Source organism: Protopterus annectens, chromosome 5.part0, assembly GCF_019279795.1.
Source record: "Protopterus annectens isolate FY-2018-M chromosome 5.part0, PAN1.0, whole genome shotgun sequence".
Classification (NCBI taxonomy): Eukaryota; Metazoa; Chordata; order Ceratodontiformes; family Protopteridae; genus Protopterus; species Protopterus annectens.
The window spans coordinates 1413730181-1413753276 of NC_056735.1; the positions used below are offsets into that span (position 1 = coordinate 1413730181).

General features: G+C 38.9%; 1 protein-coding gene across 1 annotated transcript in view; it reads left to right on the top strand.

The window, feature by feature from the left end:
- Positions 1-23096, top strand: part of MTMR2 (myotubularin related protein 2) — an 853325-nt gene that overhangs the window by 468058 nt on the left and 362171 nt on the right. Inside the window, exon 8 of the mRNA XM_044072012.1 lies at positions 766-849. Coding sequence (XP_043927947.1) covers positions 766-849 — 84 coding nt within the window. The remainder of the gene's footprint in view (positions 1-765; positions 850-23096) is intronic.

The window sequence follows — 23096 nt, forward strand, 5'->3', positions numbered from 1 at the left end:
TTTGTATGAGAGTATGACTTGGTATTACTAATGGAATGCTAAAGTATCCAGTGAGGGTGGTGCCTGCTATAAGAGTGGGACAATGTCTCTATTCACATGCCATTGCCAAACTTTGGAATGTGCTCCCTCTCTCTATTACTCAACTAGACTCTAAAAACATTTAAATTTGCACTAAAAGAACACTATCTCAATAACCTTGTCTGTTCTTGTAGTCATATTATTAAACCACCTTAAATATTTTGGCCACTATACACTACAAATACTTTTACTAACTTAATATAGTTGCAATTTACATTATCTGTCTTCGTATCCACTCTCTCTTGCTTTCATTATTTTTGTGGCTGAATAAACAGAATTGATTGAACAGTATTCTTACTTATGAGAATATGCAAACAGAATTACTAAAAATTTAACACACTGGGTTTATTTTCTTGTATTGTATACCTCTATAATATGCATTTGTCTTGTATGTCTATTTCAGTTTGTATTATGTAAAATCTTTCTTGACTGTCAAAGTTAAGGTGATGTTAAGTAAAACTTTCTGTGATTCTATGGAGCTTTTCTCCCCAGACCTCCGCTGAAAATGGGTCGTTGGGCCCAGTGGACTTTCCTGGTCAACAAATGTCAATAAATAAATATAAATAAATAGTTTATTTTTGTTTACCTACTTTGAATTCCTATGTTGGTATTCTTTTAAAAGGATTTAAAATTTACAATAGCTTAAGATTATGCCTTTTGATTGTTTTTGTTTTCATTTCCTTTCAGCCAGTCTTTGCATATGAATACAGAGAAGTGTTTTCTGAAAATGGCTGGAACATTTATGACCCTATTGCTGAGTACAAGAGACAGGTAAGGACTTCTCATGAGTCATATGACATAGCTAGTTCTTTCCCTCATTTCAGTTTCTTTGAATTTCTAAACACTAATCATGTGATCTATTATCTGTCTGACAAACCCACATACACCTCTTCAAATGCTCACTGTTCAACATCTGCTGTTGCATAAGTATGTTTTGTACTGTAATAGCAGCCATACTTTCATATGAATATAATCTAATCAACAAATTTATGTGTAACTGTTAATGTGTATTATCTAATGTCTGTTCATGCATATTACTGAATGTATGTTTAAACATGTTTGTAATATACTGGGCATTTATCCTTCGGCCTCTACTGAAAAGGGATTTTTAAATAAACCCAGTTAGACAAAACCGGTAAACAAAAGCAAAATAAAATAAAATAAGTAAATAAATACAGTAGATTATGACTTGTGGTACCTTCTCATTTAATAAGTAAGGGGGCAATGATCATATTAATTTAAAACTACTTATCTCTGTAATGTTGTGTAGTCAGTCTTGAGTGCCTTTGCATGTGCTAGCAAACTGATATAGTTAGTATTGCAAGTGAAGTGAAACCGTGTAATGTAGTGCAATTTTAAAATGACTGTGGAAATGTTTTGTTTTTGTATCTATAGCACAGCATAAGATGTAGAAGTAATCAAACACTTGTTAAAAATCCAATGATGCAAAATGATGGAATGTTCCTATGTATTTTCATATATTGAACTACAAATATTTCTTGCCTAATTCCCCACACAATTAACATTTCATCTTTGTAGAAATGTTATGCAGGTCATGGTAATTCAGAAGTCTTTGGGGCACCCATACACCCATCCATCCATATTTTTTCTAAGCCACCTGTCCTGGCAAGGGTTGGGATAGTAGTAAGATGAGCAGAATAGAACAGACTTCTCAGTCCCAGTTATAGGTTCATAGGGTCATAGATTAGGATTAAGCTAACTGCCCTTGCAAGCCATTTTAAGCCTAGCCAATTATCCCTTGTGAGACTCAAACCCTGCACCTTGTGTTTGCAAGGCAAACACCTTAACTATTACGCCACCCCCAACCCCCTCCCAAGAGGTTAGAGTTTGACCTTATCCTAGTTTGCCCCTAAGTGTTCCCAGGCCATTTAAAAAATGTAAACTTTCTGGCTTGTCTTGTGTCTGTCTTAAGTGTTCCCAGGCCATTTAAAAATATAATCTTTCTGGCTTGTCTTGTGCCTGTCCTAGAGCCTCCTCGCAGGAGGTAACAGTGGATATCCTCCCTAGGTAACTGAACCACCTCAACTAGCACCTTCTAATCCAGTGGAGCAGTGGTTCTACTGCAAGATCCCCCTGGATTGCCAAGAAGCATGAACATACAATTCTGCAGAAGAGCTTTATTTCTACAGCTTGTGTGTATAATCTTAATCCTTTTGGTCACTACTCAAAGCTGTTGTCTATAAGTGAAGAGTGGGATGTATATTAACTAGTAAACTGGTCTTGTACAATGCCTGTAGCACCACTACCATTCCACATATCATTTGGTCCATCTACCCTGAACCCACACTCTTGGGGAAAAAAAAAAAGTTGCTTAAACATCTTCACTTAAACTGCTTTCCCTGTAGTGAGCAAATCACTCTCCTCCAGGAAAGAGGCATGACCTCTGGTTTGGAGATATTAATTCTTATCATCCACTTTGCTTACAGCAGTGAACCACCTTAGTGCATTCTGTAGATCGCAGCCACTTGATGTTTAGAGGACAGCATTATATACCAGAAACAGAGATGCAGCTCTCACATCCCCAAACAGTGTACACTCCAGATCAAGGCCTCACTTTGGTATCTGGTCCATGAAAATCACAAGTATGATGGGAGACAAGACACATTCTTAGTAGAGTTCTTTACCCATCTTGAATGTCTTGGACTTAATGCCCAGAATGCAATCAAAATTCTTGCTCTGCAAGTATATATACTAAAGTTCTTTACCCATCTTGAATGTCTTGGACTTAATGCCCAGAATGCAATCAAAATTCTTGCTCTGCAAGTACATATACTAAAAGACAAATAACACTGACCCTGGACCTCCATGCTGTTATATGCCCCCGCTACAAACACCTGCTGAAGTATGCAGTCATATGCCTTCTTCATGTACACAAATCACATTTAGACAGGATTAGCAGGTTCCCACTCTCTAATATCTGTGCAGGGACATAGTGTTGATCCACTGTTGTATTGCAAGGAAGGTATCCACATTGCTTTTCTTGGGTCAAGGTTTGTTTGGACAGGGCCTCCTTTCTAAACATGGTGGCATATGTTTTCTCAGGAAGACTGAGGAATGTGATCCTTCTTGAACTGTAACTCACCATCCAGTCCCCTACTTGAAAATGGACCACTGCCCTAAATTGACAGTCCAGAGGTACTGTGTCTATTCTGTAAACAGCACTGAGAAGGCAAGTTAATCACAACACCTGAGCAATATCCATGGCCTTCGGCATTTACAGTTTAATCTCATTCATTTCCTCAGCTTTGCCAAGGCAGAGGTATTCAAGTACTGCAATGACATTTCTGCAAAAATTAACCCAGTCTTACTTGTGCTACCTCCCTAGAGTAGAGCATGTCTGCTGCATTTAACAGCTCCTCAAAGTACTCATTCTTCCTCTTGACAGTGTCTCCAGTTGAGGTCACTTCCACTGTTACTGAGAACAGCCTGGGCCGTACCCCACCCACACACCCACCCACCCATCCTGAGTAGCTGGATGATTTACTAGAAGATCTTTCAAGCAATCAAAAATCATTCTTCATGGCCTTGCAAAATTCTTCCCACACCCAGGCCTCTGCTTTGGTGATTGCCTTTCATTACCTGTCTTCCAAATCTAGAGACTCCATCTTCAAAGATGGTAGGATGGTATAATGGTTAAGGTGTTTACCTTGGAAACACAAGGTGCAGTGTTTGATTCTCACATAGGGTAACTGGCTAGGCTTAAAATGGCCCACAAGGGCAGTTAGCCTAGTACTAGCCTATGAACCTATGAACTTGCCAGCATTACACAGAAGGCCTATTTTCTTAACTAGACCAATTCCCTCTCCTGTGATGTCCACCTTCAAGTCTTAGGGTTAATTTCCTTGACAAGCACTAAACATCTTTCAGCCAAAACTCCTTGCTGTGACCTAAGCACACCCCATTTCCCTGGCCTCCCCTGAGATACTAATTCAGACATTTACTGTTTCAGACTCTGTGTATTGAGGAGGTCAATAACATAGTTGTCTTTTGGCAAAGAGCTGGTAATTAGGACTCTGCAAAATGCATTCCACCCCTACACACTCACACACACGTGTGTGTGTGTGTGTGTGTGTGTGTGTGTGTGTGTGTGTGTGTGTGTGTGTGTGTGTGTATGTATGTATGTATGTATCTATATATATCTATATATATATATATACACACACACACACACACACACACACACATATATACATACACATATTTTATTTGTTTAACATTTGTTTACCGGGAAAGTTCAACTTGGAACAAAGCCAGTTTTCAGCGGAGGCCCAGGGAGAATTGCTACAGACATATCTGTATGGTCATATGTAGAACGTGTGGAATTCTTTATGCGACAAATGTAGATACCAGGACCAAAGCTGGGCATTTCAATTTTTTTTCTGAGAATGTTACATCAGAGATCAGAGCTACAAGTCATGATAGAGTATTGCTGCTCATAAGCTGAATGACACTGCTGAGGAAGTAAAGTAGAAGATGCTCACCATATGGATCACTGCTGTGATGTCATTCACATGAACTGCAAATTATCCACCAGGTAGACATCTGCACATTTGGCGTAGTTTCCGGAGCTGTGGGCTGACCTGTAGCAGGCTGGTCCCCTCTACACACTGATAGCAATAAGACATTTGTTAGAAAAAGGAGAACAGCCGATGACATTTTAATTCTTTCTTGATGCATCACTCCATTCAAGAGACAGTCCATTAGTCCCATTCAGTTACGTACCATTTTGGAGATTTTTTTTTTTGTATTTTTATTTTCATTTTTTGACATGTACATATTGCTGGACTTTTTTATTCCTGTATTTCCTGGAGCTTTTCTCTGGCTAATAGCACCCCTGGAAAAGATCACCAACAGCTGAGCTTGTGATAAACAGATTCCAGCAAAGGATTTTTCTACCTTTATTCCGTATTCTGGCTAGAGGGCGGCCACGGTGGTGCAGTGGTTAGCATTGTCGCCTCACAGCAAGAGGTTCCCTGGTTCAATCCTCGGCTGGGGTGCCTTCTGTGTGGAGTCTGCATGTCCTTCCTGTGGTCGAGTGTATTTTCTCTGGGTGCTCCGGTTTCCTCCCACATCCCAAAGACATGCTGTAGGTGGATTGGGCACTCTAAATTGACCCTAGGTGTGAGTGTGTGTGCCTTCTGTGGAAGGTTGGGCGCCGGGCTCGCAACTTGACACCGTAAAACTCCACTGCCAATCATGAGCAGACATGTGATCCACTGTGGGGACCCCTAAGCGGGAAAAGCCGAAAGAAGAAGAAGAATTCCTTATTCTGGCTAGAGGAGGACCACATGGAGTTTTCTGCAAGCAGTACTGTTATTTAACAAAAAAAAAATAGTCTGTAGGACTGTCTTTATCAAGCACCTTTACCAATCTAAATGAAATTCCACCTGGAGAATGTTAAAACCTTTTTTTGTTTCATGCTTAATATAACAAAGCAAGTTCAAATTATCCAAACAGTAGTGTATATATTCCATATTTTAACCTCCAGCACACTGCTTTGAGTCATTGGTCAGTTCTGTTCCTGTTCTATTTAATTTAGACTCTGCAAAATATCCCATTGGACACACAGTGTAGTCCTGTCTATAGTCAAAGTTGCATTCAGAAAACAAAAACATTACCTTTAATATAGCTAGATAACCCTAAGGAAATTTAAAATTATTTTGCCTATACTCTTGTACAGTCTCATACAACTGAACACATAGCTCTATTGTTTGAACATAAAAGTCATAGTAAAAATATTCTCCTTATTGCCAACAGTAGACTTTATTAGGCTTCCACAATTGTGACAAAACATGACAATCAAAAATGTGCCAAAATATTTTGAGGTCACCAAGCTGTCAAACCTAAATATAATGAAAATGCCTTATAAGCATATTCCTGTTTCACAAAACATACTAGGCTCCTAGTCAGTTCATCCAGCTTTTCTATGAGTAAGTTAAACAGTCCAAACCTTCTGCCTTCTCTGGTACTCCAGTCAAGCACAGATTCCTTCTTCAGGCCTTATATTCCAACACAACGAGTTTAGCAACAGGCACTGCCAACTCCAGCTGAAGCAAAATTGCAAAGACAAAATGATGTTTGCTTGATCGTATGATACTACAGCATACCTCTCAACCTGGAATTATCAAAAATCTGGACAAAGGCTCATGAAAAATAAGTAGAACTAGCAAAAATTTGTACAATGATTAGCATAAAATTTGCATACATAATTGTGTAACCCCACCTACTCCAATGGAATTATAGGATACCAACTTTTAAAAGCAAACTGAAGAACAGACAAAATATGATCATGAAACACAAAATAAACAGAACAATATTGTTTTATTTATATTAATTTTAAACTTGTATCAAACTTTGAACTTGTGTAAAACTAAAATGCAATTTTCTTTTATAAAAATAAAATTAACTATGTTTCACCCTTCTACATTAATATTGAATAACACAAAATATAACCAGAACAAAACTGTTTTATTTATATTAACAACTGAACTTGTATAAAACTCTGAACTTGTATAAAACTAAAATACAATTCTCTTATATAAAAATAAAATTAAATACTACTAGTTCACAACACATAAAATTAAAATAAAAACAATTTGTGTAAACATTACAATCAAATGAATTATAACCACTACTACACTTACTGGTATAAGATCTAAATAAATACAAATTAAATAAGGTCTGACCTCTAACCATACTTCTTAATCTCTTAAAGCAAGAAATTCAGAGAAAGCCATAAATAATGGGGGACCAAACAAAGGCACAGAAATAGTCAGTGACTATGCACAAAGCACCAAAATGAAATATTTCCCACAGCGACCAATCCCCTCAGTAGTTTCCAAGTATGCAAAAAGCACCAAAGTGAAATATTTCCCCCAGTGACCCATCTCCTCAGTAGTTTCTGAGTATGCATAAAGCACCAAAATGAAACATTTCCCCCAGCGACCCATCCTCTCAGTAGTTTCCAAGTATGCTCAAAGCACCAAAATGAAACATTTCCCCCAGCGACCCATCCTCTCAGTAGTTTCCAAGGATGCACAAAGCACCAAAATGAAACATTTCCTACAGTGACCCATCTCCTCAGTAGTTTCTGAGTATGCATAAAGCACCAAAATTAAACATTTCCCCCAGCGAACCATCCTCTCAGTAGTTTCCAAGTATGCTCAAAGCACCAAAATGAAACATTTCCCCCAGCAACGCATCCCCTCAGTAGTTTCCAAGTATGCACAAAGCTATGCACACAGCACCAAAGTTAAGCATTTCCCCCAGGGACCCATCCCTTCAGTAGTTAACAAGTATGCACAAAGCACCAAAATGAAACATTTCCCCCAGCGATCCCTCCATCCCTCGCTTCAAGCAAGCCTAACTCCGAAAGTCTGCAGGGAAACTTATAGCACTATCTATGAATGAATAAATTAAATTGTAACATAATCGCATCACAGACAGTTGAAAATATGAAGAGAGGGCTGTCCTGGCAGTTCAAGTAGAGAAAGAAAGGACCAAGTCCATGATTGCAAATGACTGGGAAACATATGAGAGCTGAAGTAGCTTTCCTTGCGCATTGAGAATTTTGGGAAACTGGAACAAAACTGCCTTGGCTTTTGGAGATGCATGGACTTTTAAGAAGCTCAGCTCTTCATTCTGGGATATTCTGCTTACACTGTTCAGGCTGGCTTTGTTCACCAAATGTATACAATACACAGTTTTACTTAGTAACTGAAAGTATGAAGTACACTGTTCCATAGCACTCAACCTTCCACATCCTAAATGTGGAACAAATGGCCAAAATGTGGAATAGTACCAAGAGCTTTCTAAGAACTTCAACTTGGAACCTCATTTGATGGTTAAAATGTGTTACTTTAAACTAAGAAAATATTCTTTTGATTATTTAATATGATTCAGCATTATTTAGCCTTAATATTAATGAACAGAGTTCTTAGGAATGAATGTGTGACAGACCCTTTCAATGTGAGCTTTTTACCACTCAGTATTAGAAAAGGTCCTCATATTGAGGTACATTTGAGAGGTATGCACTGCTCGTACCTGAAAAATGCAATGTGGTGTGAAGGGAGATAATTTAAGTCTATTCTTAACCCGACATTCTTGCACTCAGCCCACCTCATAACGTACATAACTAACAGCAACAGTACTACCACCAGCCAAGAAAGACAAGTGTGTACAAAGTACAGAAAGCACCAACCAAGAATGTGCAAAATAGTTCGTCAAGTTTCACAAACTGGGTTTTCAATTTGTAATTTACGCTCAACAGTCATATATTATAGCTTTCTCAGGCTCTCTCTCAACTTCAGGAAGAAAAAAAAAAACAGAGCAGTAAAACACAGACACACTACAGTCATGAAGCATTGTACATTGCATTTCTTTTTTTTCTTTCTTTTACCTAGCCAGGGGAAGAACTGTGACTGGTGGTGATTTATTTTCCTCATGATTGACAGACCGTCCGAGTCCAACAACTGCTACACTAAGTGCACTTAGTATGTAGCAACCACGAACAGCTTGCCTGAACGTTGCTGTAAAGATAAACACAAAAAGTAGTACACACCTCCTCAAGCCCTCAGCTGAATTCCGATAGGCTGGCAATCTTCTCACGAAGCTGATGTCATCATGCACACCCCTGCATGTGATAGCCTCAACAAAAATAGAGCAAAAAAAAATGGGAAATTAAGAAATTAAAAGGGCTACTCGGGAATTCGTGGCACCCCATTATTTTGACCTCAAAACCAGTAAATATCGAGGAATTTGGTATGGTTGAGAGGTATGTACTATAGTCTCGCCTTCACTCACTTCCAAAGTCACAACACATTTTGGTAATGTTGTATTATCTTTTATATTGTCTCTAAAGCTATTGTCTGAGACACCTCTGCTGCTCCACAAGGATAGTAATATTGACTCATTTCTTCACAGTAAAGGCCTCCATATTTCTCTCTACAAGTCACTGATACTCTAAGAAATGTTACATCTTACTCAGATTACTCAGTAATAACTGTATATTTCAATACTAATTTATCTATGAAAAGTTATAATAGTCATTAAATTAATCTTCCTAATTACAGAGCAACTAGTGAAGATGCCTTTCCATGGAAAGCAGTATGAGATCTTTCTCGATCAACAGCCATAAGAGCTTACAAGGCAGTAACTGTATGTCAGCCTTAGTTGTTATAGTCCCTCTAGCCAAAATACATATAGGAAAGAGCTGGTGATGACTTGTGGCACCAACACCAGCATTTCATGGGGCAGATACTACTGGTCATCCTTGCTATTCAAAAAAAGATATATTGATGGGCAGAGCACTTCCTGCACAACCAAGAAATGCCAGGCAGTAACTGTATGTCAGCCTTAGTTGTTATAGTCCCTCTAGCCAAAATACATATAGGAAAGAGCTGGTGATGACTTGTGGCACCAACACCAGCATTTCATGGGGCAGATACTACTGGTCATCCTTGCTATTCAAAAAAAGATATATTGATGGGCAGAGCACTTCCTGCACAACCAAGAAATGCCATTTGTCCCTCCCCAAGACACCCAAATCCTAACTGTGGGCTCATTAGACCTGACATGGGGAACATACATGGGGCCCATAAAGGTCCAGCAGATTTGGGTTGGCAGAATCAGAACCAGATACATCAGCAGTAAAGAGATATTGACATTGAGCTACGCCATACAAGTCTGCAACAAGGAGCAGAACCCATGTATTCTGAAAGTAATCACAGACAACACCATATTTATGTTGTACATAAACAAGCAAGAGGATACACAATGTTTCGAACTTTGCAGTCTAACCATGATTGCTTGGAAGCTACTAAGCAAACATTCTGCATACCTTTTACATCCCCTCCGTGGGGAATGCATTACTAGACCACTAAGGAAGATCCTCCCACAATGCCAAGTGAAGATTGGACATAAAAAATGTATGCAAGGTTACTTTTCTGTGGGAAACCCCACAGGAAAAAAAAAAGCTTGAAGTTCCTCTGCATTACTGTTAGCAGAAATTTTATTCATGGTGTCCTTTGTAAACTGTCTGGACAACAGACGTCTTCTTGTAGCTGTAATGTATGCCTTTTCCTTTCTTCACAAAGCTTCTGATGAAACAAGTGAGGGCAGGACATGCTTGATAGTCATAACCCCTACTGGCTAAGACACCTGGATTTTCACTCCTTTTGAAGATGAGGAATCACTCATACTGCTGACCATTTACAACCTGCTGACCCATGAGGGGACATATTGTTTCATCCAAACCTCAGAAATCTCATATCAACTGCCTTGTGGATAGGACCCTAATCACCCATTTGGACAGGTTCCCACCTGAAGTATTATTAGTTTTGTACAAAGCCCACAGACCTGCTACCAGAAAATCTTATTTGACTAGGTATAACAGATTCTCTTTTTGGTACATGTTCACAGATCTAGCCCAAATGAGTCTTTATCTACGAGTCTTCAGTGTATACTAAGAGACTAATATATGCCTCAACTAAGATCATCTGTCTACTATTACATCTTGCCTTCCCACAGAGCCACCATTTACTGCTTTCTCAGCAGTTAGGTTATTTCAAAAAGTGATTCTAGACTTGAGGTCTTCTAGGAAACCAGTCTATTATGGGACCCCAAACTTTGTAATTGAAAAACTAACCTTATAATTTCTGAGCTGCAAGCTCTCATGACAGTTGAATTTTACAATACCTTTCACAAGAAGAGGGTATCTGTAAGGACACACCTCTCCTTTTTACTGAAGGTATGTCTGAAATTGTCCTAAAACAAGCTACTTAGCTTCTGGTCTTTTCTGTAAACCTCAAATGAAGGAATAAGCATGTTATGAGATGTGCATAGGCAGCTGAGGTACTACCTAACTAGCCCCATAAACTACAGTAACTAATTGACTTTGTGTCTGCTTTAAGTGAGGAAAACTAGATAAACTACTGTTAGAACAGATTTTCTGTAGTTTTCTCTCTGGTGCAGTGGGATAAAGTCCTGATTGTAATGCAAGCAGTCTGGAATCAGCTAACTATTTGGGTTCTAGAAGAGGCAAAGAGGGAGGGGGAAGTGTCAACCTAAGCTCTCTGTGGAAGGAGGCAGTCTGACCTGTTTTGGCATCTGCAGGAGGGACAGGTGCATAGCATGCAGCATATAAGCTTGGATATATGAGTCTGCATAGTAGCCTTTCATGGTACAGGAGTGGGGGCACACATGCTTACATGGGAAGGCATAGCAGGACGTTATGATACTGAAGACATAGAACAGCAGTTAAATCTCTTAAGAAAATAGATTTTGAGAACCTTACAGTTAAGACTTGAAGTTCCTCTGCATTTTCAGGTGCAGACATTTAATCTGAGGTAAAAAGTCATGTTACTGTTTCTAGAAACAGAAAAAACTAAAGTACTAATAGACAACAGAGAACAAAATGAGGGGTGTACAAATTAAATCTGACCTATAGTTTCTTGTCCGAAACACAAAACGGTTACTATTTCTAGTTATTTAGACCAAATTCTTAGTCCCCTTTTGGAGAAAAGTAGTTATTATTTACGGGCTCTTGAATTTTTTCACTTCCCTTAAAGAATATATTTTAAAAAGGGAATGAAACCCTAATAGGGACTGTTAATATAACTGCTTTGTATACTAGTACAGATCAAACCGAAGGCATTGAATATGTAAAGTGTTATCTTGCTAAAGTTTGTGATTGGGACAGTGTCAAAGTTACTTTGACAAGGATTTTAACAGAAATGGTGTTAAAAAATATTTTTTTTCGGTTTCAAAAAGCTATTTACCAACAGGTTTCATGGGGTGGCCATGGGTGCAAAAGTTGCCATATGCTTTTGCCAACCTAGTGCTTTGTTGGTGGGAACTCAATGTGTTAACTAAAATGTCATTTTTTTTATGTTAGTTATTATCAACGTTTCATTGATGATTTGATTTTTTATTTGGAGCAGCAGTGTAGATGGCTTTCAAGAATTTGTTTATAAATAAATAAGACTGTTCCATGCTTACATTTTACTATAAGTGGTATTGGCAATACTGTTAATTTTTTAGATGTAATAACTAAGTTGGATTTAGAAAACAAATCTTTTGATAGTTCAGTTTATAGGAAAAATACTTTCAGAAATAGTTACCTTCACTTTTGAAGCAGTCACCCTAAATTTATAAAATGTAATATCTTTGGGGACAAATTATTAGAGCTAGTTGTTTGATTAGTGATGAAAACATATTTTTAAAAGAAATTGATTACATTAAAAATTGTTCTTATTGAAAGAATATCCTTTGGTAGAGTTACATAAAATAGATTCCATCATTTCATAAAGATATGATAAGTTTTCATCTATTATTTTGTAGGGTGTTCTTCCTAAAGACAAAATTATTTCTGGTGTGAATTACAAAACCTTGGCCTACCCCATAACTATGGCCGCTGATTGTCACAAGTCAAAAATATCATTGTTAACAATTGGGAAATCATGTAGGGTAACTCTGACGTAGTCAAAGCTGTTGGGAAGTTTCTGAAATTTATATACAAAAAAGCTTTCAACATCAAAAAATTACTAGAATTTGATATTAGTAGAGATATTAATATGCTGTGTTTTAAAGTAGGTACATTATGCTGTACTTCTTGTAAATAGTGTTTTATTAATAATGTTAGTACTGTTTATTTTCACCATTTAAATACAGTGTTTCAGCTGTAGGATAATTTAATTGTAGAAGTGCCAACATAGCGTATTTAGCAACATGCTGTTCGTGTACACATTTTTACATGGGTAAAAGTATTAGAGAATTACACATATGAATCAGAGAGCATGTTAAGGCAATTAAGTATGGTGATTTGAACAATGCATTAGCTAAACACAGCCTTCAGTGTACAAACTACAGAAAATTTAATTTTTTTTTTGTTTTGTTTTAATCTTGAGTAGGTTACTTATGGTTGCAATGATTATTTAGAGACCCGAGAATGGACATGGCAAGTAAAGTTAAAAGCCGATCAACCCCCTGGGCTCAATGAAACTATAAGTATTAAATGTTTGTTAAACTATAAAGTTATTTAGTTACATCCAACACGATGCACCCTTTAATGGGTTAGGTTTCATTTGGTTATTATTACAGTAATATGCATTGTGTTTTTAATTTTCATTTGTTTTTAGTCATGTGACTGATTTTAGACAGCTGATTTATTTTCAAGTACTGGCAGGTCAAATTCTGGAGTATTTAAATGGTGTAGATTTTAAATGGAGGTAGTTTCTGAAGAAGTTAATTTTAAATAAAGTGGGCCAAGATTTTTTGGTCATTATATTGTGGTTCCCTATAAGAAGTGCAGAAACACTTTTTGTTCATGTAAACTGATGAAGACAGTTTTGTTCATGTGAGCTAATGAAGTCTGTTGATGAAAGTGCTTTTCTACACAAGTAAAAATTGTGAACTTTTGGAAAGATCTGAAACTTCAGAAGTTTTTTTTTGATGTTTTTATTAGTGAAAGCTGTTAGTCTTATAAGTGTAGTGCTCTGAGCCACTGTTATGACCTGTGGTTCCCACACAGTTATTGACAAGTGGCAGCAAGTTGTGGTTCAAAGTTTTTACCATCACTATTAGAGGTCTGGGAGTAAAGCCTACATTGTCTTGGAGACCTGGGATTGGAACCCACATGGATGTTGTATACCCTCTGGAGTTTTAAGTGTGGTAACAGTAATACATAAGTAGAGTTTTCCAAAAGAAATAAGTGACATTCCATCAGTGACTTCTACTGCAGTTTCTCAGAGTTTAGGTGTAGATACTAATAATAAATAGATGTATCTACTCTGAATGTGGCTATTAATGCTAGAGTGAATAAATCATTAATTTATGAATACCAGATAAATATTGCATTTAACATATAGCAACAGAGGTAAGACAAGAAATGAGTCATCATTAGAATTGTGAATTGTAACAAAGGAAGGATCAAGAGACAGACACAAAATTAAATAGGAGATCTGGAAGGGTACACCCCCCCTCCAGAACAAGTACCTATTGCAGTAGATAACAGTAATGGACAGGAAGTTAAGGTACTACATAATGAGAAAATACATGTGTGGACCGTTTACAAGAGGTTTCCAAGTTATGCATATAAAAGAAAAAGGTGGGCTTTGAAAACAGTGTTGCATTTAATAAAATGGTATCCTATAAGTATATAAATTCTCGACTATCATATCCAAATCCATTAGAGGTTAATAAGGTCTGACAAAGTGAACCTGTAGAAATGGTAAATGCTTTAAATGACTGCTTTGTAGCATGGCTCCATGGCAGAAAGAGGTGCAGCAAGTGAGCTAGGGTTCAATTAGCGATCCTGGCACTAGAAGAGAAAGGCAGAAAGGGGAAGGAGGAAAAGGGTCGTGATATACTCATCTGACCCAGGAAGTGGAGAGAGTTGCCTGCACTTGGGGGTACACTGAGTCAGTGCAATTTCAATGCCATTGCCTTTAGAAACCTCTGCTAGTGCTTCCTGGGGAGGGTCAGGTCTGATTGGAAGGAATGCACCTTGTGAAAGTAAGCAGACAGCCTCCACAGTGAGCCCATTGCATGACTCATCCCCCCATCCCCACCCGGGGCTTTGCCAAGTGCATGCAGGAGGACAGAACACACGCACGAAAAAAACAAACTACCCCCAATGGCTACATAAATGATGGTCTGTCCTAGCCAACTGTTACTCCAGTAATAGAGAAAGAATGGGTCCATTGATTGGGAAGGGGCTGATGATCAACAGATGGCAGGAGGGAAAAAAACCCAGTAAAAAAATAGTACTTTGTTGGTATCACTAAACCCTACGAATCTCAACAGTATATCATTTTCTGTTAAAAAAAATGTTATCTTGCAGCACAGGTTCGGATAACATTTCAGATGTAATAATGCACACATCAAAAGAAGAATTAGCATATCCATTATAAAAAAATTCAACTTGTTACTTGGTTAGCGAGGGGATTATACCTAGGGAGTGGAAAGAATCACTGGTTGTCCCCATATAGAAATAGGGAATAAGTAGTGAGGCCCAGAGTTATGTCTGTTAGCTTAGCATCAATCCCAAATAAATGGCAGGATTCCAAGTGTTTTAAGTAGTCTTCCCATCTGTCATGAATGTTACCATACAAGTGACACCTATAATGAAAGTAGTACAACTGTTTGATAAATTCACCATTGCAATAGATGTTTCAAACTGTTCATCAACCAAGTAGAAACTATTAAGTTTGTCTTGATCAGAACTTAGTAACTCAGCGAGTTCATTGCTGTAATGTGGAGCTCCCCACTCTGTTTTTCATAGGAAGTCACTGCTGGTGTGATGTCACAGTGTGAACTAGTAGTGATTCCTTTTTTTTTTTTTCTAATTTGTTCTTTTCTTCATGCTTATGCATCAATAGAGTTGGTATATATAGGTTTACAGGAATGGGTGGCTTGCCCCTCCTGTAGGAATTGCCAAGCGCAAAAAACTCTTAAATTTCTCATTAGGTTGTGCTCCTGAATAATTGACTTGAGTAAGTTGAGCCCTGGAGGAGTTGTTAAGTTAAACTTTGTGAAGAAATTAAAAGACAAAACAAATGGCACTCTATAGCCAGAACAAAAAAAAAATGCTTTAAACAACTTCAGTACCTAATTGTGTTTATTGAAAAAAATTACTGCTAGGTTTCGACATTTTCTTACGCTCACACAGTATACTTCTTCTGAAAACTAATTGAAGAGTACTTGCACACAGTCAGTGGTGTTTGCAACATCTAAAAGACCTATTAACTACATTATTATAAGTTCTTAAAAATAGCACTGATAAGACTTCATACAATACAGTCTCTCCTTAACCTTGCCTTATTTAACTGTTTTGAAATATTAAACTTCCTTTTATGTAAAACAGTGCACAGTTCTAAAACACAATATTCACATTTAAGCAGATTGTACATAATAAAACATACTAAAACATTGTAAATAAGTGTAACTACAAAGCTATCTGTTTTAAAAATGTTTAATATCTTTGAGTATAGATTGTGTGATAACCATTACAACCCAACTCAACTTCCCATTTTGATTTACTGAATAGTTGTGCCTATAATTGTCACTCCTAATACGTGGTTGTAACAATGTGCATCACTGAAAACTTGAGTTTAGTCACATGATCAACTTCTTTGGCATGCTTTGACAGAGAAAATTAGTTTCACTGTCCATACTTGTTGTTGTCTTTCAGCTTTTCCCAGTTAGGGGTCGCCACAGCGGAGCTCCGATCCGCTAATGATTGGCAGTAGATTTTCACAAACGCCGAGGTGCCAGCTCGACGTCCAACCTTCAACGAAGGCATGCCCATTTACGCATATCTTTCGAACGCCCACCCAACCACGGGGAGGACATACAGACTCCACACAGAAGGCACTCCCCGCACTCCTGCCAAGAATCGAACGGGAGAACCTCTTGCTGTGAGGCAACAATGCTACCGCTGCAATTACTAATATCATATGAATCTTAATACAAACCTGTAATTCTCTTTTCATTTAACCAACATAAAATTTCAAAGAATGACATATTACAACTTGTACCAATCCTTTAGTTGTACATTTAACCGTTAAAGCTAAAAATATTTCTAAAGGTCGTAGGATTAAAAAAAAATCTGCACTCTTAATTAAATTCGCAATACTTATAATGATGACACTTTTAAGTATCCTATGGTTCCTCACTAACTGCATTATTACACTCTACAATTTCCCTTGCATTCCTTGAATTATTTTATGTAAACAGGGGCATTTCTTTAAGTTTTGAATGTATGTGTAAGTTTGACAATAAAATGTGCCAGTTCTTTCTTATGATGTTTTCTGCTGTTTTAGCAGTTGGTGTGTAATAAAGAACACAGTACAATTGTGGCTTGACTGAATTTGCTGATCTGGAACTGTGGGTTTCTTGCTAGCCCAGATGAACTGATCTTGTAGAATGTTGCCTTTGTACCTGTGTGGATGATTGTTTCTAAAGTGTAATAAATTATTGGAAGACATTCATTTTCCAACTAGGCAACTTTTTAACTTATTAGATAAGCAGCCTTTGAATAGACATATATCTAAAAAGTTAATGTTTCCATATTAATTTGAATGTCAGTCTTTAAAGGTGCCCTGTAGTAATTTACATCATAATTTGCATCACAAATATATACTCATCATCTCCATATACAGTCATTAAGCCATTGCTTATGTAATGCTCAAAATATTTACATTGTTACAAAGGTCTAGACCAGATAACAATAATTACTCTTTGTAAGAAAAATAGGCACAAACATAAGAGGGAGCCATGGGGGTGCTAATGGTTATTCCTCGTACCTGCTGAAAATAGCTGCACTCAAAGCAAAATGTATTGTTTCTAAGGATCAGTTCTGCTAAAACAAGCAAACAACCTTTAAAGGACACAAGCATATTCATATAGGAACATTGGAGTCTTTACACACCTCAGAGGTCATCATTGTGGTCAGTTGTGCTGTATAATGAACACATGTACATAGTGGTAAATACATCAACTGGATCAGCTTTCACATTGCTAAACTTAATCAGTACATGCCAGTAGTTTTGAGGTAATATTTGAAAAAAAAAATTGTACTGACTCAGTAATAAAGTTGCCATTGGTAAATATGAGTTCATAAGCAGGTCTTTCTCATTTTTATGTAGCTGTTTTATTCCAAAGAATACCAGACATGCAAAATATTTCACACATATTTTTCACATGCAAAACAGAATAAATTCTCTGATATTTCAGAATTAAATGACAATTCTTCTTTAGTGAGTTATACATATTAAATATATTGTCAATATAAATTTTCTGTATGGTTCTGTAAGTGTTATTATCATGGAGCAGCTTGTACACCTCCTTCAACCAGTATTCCTTATCCATAAGCACCAATGCTGTACCTTTGAAAGCCTTTTTTATGACTGGGATGGTATTCCTAGTACCGTGGTTCACATATGCAAAACAGTAATTGGTGAAGAGCAGAGCTACACCTGTATTTAAATAAGCTAAACATGATCAAGTGGTGCTAACTCTGAAAAATCTCAGCCCTGCTAACAAACGCCAATACCAGCTTCACATCTCTTAACAGGCATAAAATGTCTAAAAGCCACCATAGTTATGTGTGAAAAGAGCCATATGTATCTAAAGTTACAAATTCTTTCAATTATTTTCATTATGTAGCTTTGGGCCTTGGCATCCACAGGTCTCTTGAAAATTTCTACAAGAACCTGCACTGAGATGAGATGAGTGCCTCTGACCTGCAGCTTATCCAAGCTGCTTTAAGTTTTCTTCTGTATATTGTAAAGATGGCCTTTATATGGACACTTTGATCTGTTATAATGTCAGAAAAGGGTGAAGACAAGAAAGCTATGAATAAAGTTAAGAGAAGACAAGGGACACACAAAAAAGAACAGGAGAAGATTGTACAGGAAGAAGTGGAAGAGAAGGGACACTATACTTTTGTGGAGAATAAACTCCCAATTTTCCATTTTTTTGAGGAAGTAGTTGGGTCAGGGGTAAGAATAGAGGATGTAGGAAACAGGCTTAGGGAATAGTTACGGAGGACAAATATATATATAGGTAGACAAGACAGACAGGAATACTGTGGTGGCCTGACTAAAGTGGGGGCAAATCATATAGATAACAGGCACACACAAAAGGTAGGGGAAAAAGATATGGAAAGCAGCTACCAGACGGTCCATGGATCTCTGTTGTCACCTTCTTTGATGAACCTAGAGATAGAGGCCTCTGGTGGCTCAGTGATCAGAGCTGAGCAGGTTAGAGTCTTGCTTCCACTTGAAAGATTGTAAGGGTTGCAGATGCATCTCCACTGCCTTCTCAAGTGGTGCCTCAGCCAGGCCCTGAAGCTCATGGTATTCATGGCTTAGCAGGTTGCAGCTCTGTAGGGGATCTACAGCTCCTCCACTGTGAAGAATTCCCCAGGCAGCAGGAAGAGATGGCAAATGTTCCTCACCTGGGAGGTATGAGGCTAAGTTCCCCTTCGGCCCTCTGGATGTATAAAAAAAGTAACGTAAAAGGGAGAGAGGGAGACTGTGAAAAAAAAGAAATAAAAAAATGAGAGAGAAATGGAGACAAGAAATGGATTAATAAGGCCTTTGAAAACATTACAATTTATTTAATAAAATGGAATTCAACATGTACTCATAAGATGCACATTTTTCACTTCTTGAGTGACTGCATTCTGAAAACTGTTTATGAATGGCATTTATTACGCCTTGTTATGTCATATGAATTACTAATGTCTTTACTACTTTATGGATTACTGCAACACTATATTACCACTTTACTCACTGTTATGCTGTCACTACCAGTGCAGATATTATTAATATGTAATGCATTTCCTTGCACTTTCAGTAGCTCAGTGTAATAAGTTGACATTAATTTTTCTGGGTTTACTATACCAACTGTGGACTGATGGCCTGACTGTGATCTTTCTTACAGAAATTTGGAATTGCAGTAATGAGTGGAACATTTAGTGTTTAAGGGCTATATTTTAATTTAACTGTACATATGTTTGACACGAGCACTCTGCATGAGTCTCACCATTCTACGCTGGTGCTGTTTTCCTTTATATATAGCTTTCTATTCTCCTTTTCTTCTGTTACTTTGGCATTTGTCTGTGCATCATGAATGAAAGCACTTCATTAATTGCAACTTGTATCACTTTAAAAATCTTTTAACTGTCACCACATTTCTACTCCTCACATTTCATGTTCTAAAACAGTCCAGATGCAGCATGTTGATAAACTTTACAAACAATTTCAGGAGGCCAGACTAAACTGCAATGAAATATTCACCTCAATGCATAGCCGTATATATGTGACTCAATAATTGCCAGTAGTTCTATACTGTACTGATTGTTCATTAATTAATTCTGCGTGTTATACAAGATGGCCTAAAGCACTGCAGTTTGCAGTTCTGGAATTATGCAGTGCAGCCAATTTCTGTATACCATGCAACTTCACCCCAACTTGGATGTAGCCATGGCTATGCAACCATTGCTGAACTTGAGAAAACTTTGGGAAATTACCAAAGAAAATGTTACCAATATGTCTATAGGCGATATTCCAACATAATTATAATAACTTTCACAGTGCAAGTTATGTCTGTAAATGTATATGTGAGTGTGTGTGTGTGTGTGTGTGTGTGTGTGTGTGTGTGTGTGTGTGTGTATGTATGTATATATTTATTTATTTATTTATTTATTTATTTTATTTTACATTTGTTGACCGGGCTAGTCTAGCTGGATATATGTTCATTTTCAGTAGAGGCCCGGGGAGAAAAGCTCCAAGCAAAAACAATAACACCGTTTAAAAAATGTATAACTAAGTCAAATAAACTAAAAAAAGGAAATATAGTTATAAAAATGAAGACTATAGTCATTATGCTAAAATTTAAACTAAATATAAATAAGCAAGTATATAAGAAACAAAAAGGGTATGGGGTAGAAAAGTAAAGTCCTTAAATTAAATTGTATTACTAAGAGGAAAGCAAAAGAGAAGTAACTAGATTTGGAGGGAAAAGATGGGGGAGAGGGGAAGGGTATAAGCTGGAGGGAAATAAAAGATGTTAAGTTGTCAATCTCGCCTTCATTCTTGCTTGATGGGTTCGGAGCCGATCCTCGGCTCCGACTCGGCACTTGCTTTAGCTCGAGAACTCCTTTTACCAGCTCGAGGCAGCCCCATATCCCATGATGCAAGGCAGTAAGTACCCAGATCTCGTTTGCCGCTTAGGAGGTCTTCTTTTTGCCAGCTCCTGGTAAGTTGTTCACTTTTGTGAGTTTAAGCCCCTTTAGTCAAAAAAACTTTATATATATAGTTTTAACTCTAGTTTATACCTTTTCTGACAGAAATTTCCTGTCTCCGTTAATTTTTAGTTAGTCTATCTTAAAACCCTATCCCATCCCCCCCCTGTTAGGGTGTGTGTGTATTGGTTTTATACAATACCTTTTTGGTATTTTATTTAAGTTAATTTTGACTGGTGTGTGTGTGTGTGTTTTTCGGCACCATGTCAAAGGAGAGGGTCTCAGGTTTTAAGAAGTGTGACTCGTGCTGTCAGAAGATGTCTCTGACAGACGGTCACACTTCTTGCCTGTATTGTCTGGGCCCTCTTCACCTGCAGGACTCCTGTGCTATTTGTCACTCCTTCAGCCAGAGAGTCCTGCAGGAGAGACATAACAAACTGGTTCTTAGGGGCCTTCTTAAGCCGGAGGGCTCTCCGCTAAGTCGGCTCCATCAAAACCAGCAAGAGTTTCCAAGGCCCAGGCTTCTGTTCCTAAGCCTGCGGCCTCGGCTCCGACTGCATTGAGTCGAGATCGCTCCGGCTGGAGCCGATTCTGGCTTACAGCACTCGGCACCGATGGCTATCGGTGCCGAACCTATTTTGACCACTTCGATGTCGGCCCGATGGCTCCGGCACCCATGTGGCACAGGCATGGGTGTCGGCCCGATCGGCTCCGACACCGTTACTTTGGTGGCTGTATCGGCTCCGGCTGGAGCCGATACATCGAGACGTTCTGTCGGCTCCGAGAAGTCGGCTCCGACACGATCTGTAGTATCGCCTCCGATGGCTCATTCCAGGAAGAGGTCGAGGTCTCCTTCCTTGGAGCCGATACTTTCGGCTCGCTCTTCTATCGGAGCGGAGCCATCGGAGCCGATCTTCAAGGTCATCCAGGTTGTCAGATCATGACCTAGAGAGAGTGGTCAGTAGATTACTCAAGTCACAGGTACTGGCCCAAATGTTACACAGTCCGTCTCAGCAGACGACTGTTGGTCCACACCCCGTTACAGTTCCTCCTTCAACTCTACCCCAGAGTTTGGAGTTGGAGTCTTCGGGCATGGTTACTGCTACGGCTGGAGGACGGATACCCCCTTCTGTTCCTTCAGCCTCTACTCTTATCTCCTCTTCCTTAGAGGGATTCGTGGTCGGGCTTCCATGGTCTCCTCCGAGGGGTGAGTGGCATCGGACCCTTGTCCGAGCCCGCTCTTCCCCTTGGAGCCTCGGCCTTGGTGAGCTCAGCTCCGACATCTGCCTCGGAGACTTCCCTTTCGGTGGCCCCTGGAGTTCCTAGCTCTTCGGAGCGGGTTCTCTCGGACCTGCCTGGGAGGGGAGCATTCGAGGTGATGAAGAGTGTACTGGCCACTGGTATCAGTCAGCAGTCTGTTCCCGTAGCTCCTCCCTCTATAGTACCTGTTGACATCTCTGCCACTTCTCTTGCTACAGGATCCAGAGGTCCTCCGCCTCAGGTTTCCCCATTGGGAATTTCCCCCTCTTCCGAGGATTCTCCTGATGTTTTGGGAGATCCTCCTAGGAAGAGGACTTGTAAGAGGAAGCATGTAGACTCCGGCGCGTCTGTCACTGGATACTGACTTTGATGAGTCAGAGGGATCCCCTAGATCCCCCTCTGAGGATGTCTCCTTCTCAGACATCCTAGAACTTCTGAAACAGAAGGGAAACTGGCCCACCAACAATCCCTCTGAGGATGAGTCAGTATACCTAGAGGCGTTTGGATCTCGGCCCTCCACCTCCTGGGTGTCTCCGCCTTTCGACCCCCTGATGCAGGTTATTGCACGAAAGGCTTGGGCAGCTCCTGACTCTGTAGAGCCAGTCCCTAGGAGGCCTTCTAAATTTATCACTGCCCCTAGTGACAAACAATTCCTTACCAAGGGTGTCCCCGCTGATGCCATGGTGGTGGCTGCGGCCACCAAAAAGGAACTTGCAGATCCTTCCGTGCCCGTCCATCCTCCTAATAAGGACTCTAGGACCATGGATAGGTACGGTAAGCAGATGTTTTCCTCAGCGACCTTTGCTATGCGTTCGCTGAATTACCTATGTCACTTCACCAGACTCCAAAGAGATATCCTCAAGGAGCTGGGAGAAGTAGTTCAGGATCCTACAGCTGCAGGGGCCCAAGAAAAGATTGCTTCGCAGCTAGGAACCCTCAATTCCATTGCTAACTCCTCCATGCGGCTAATATCTTATGCTGCGGATGG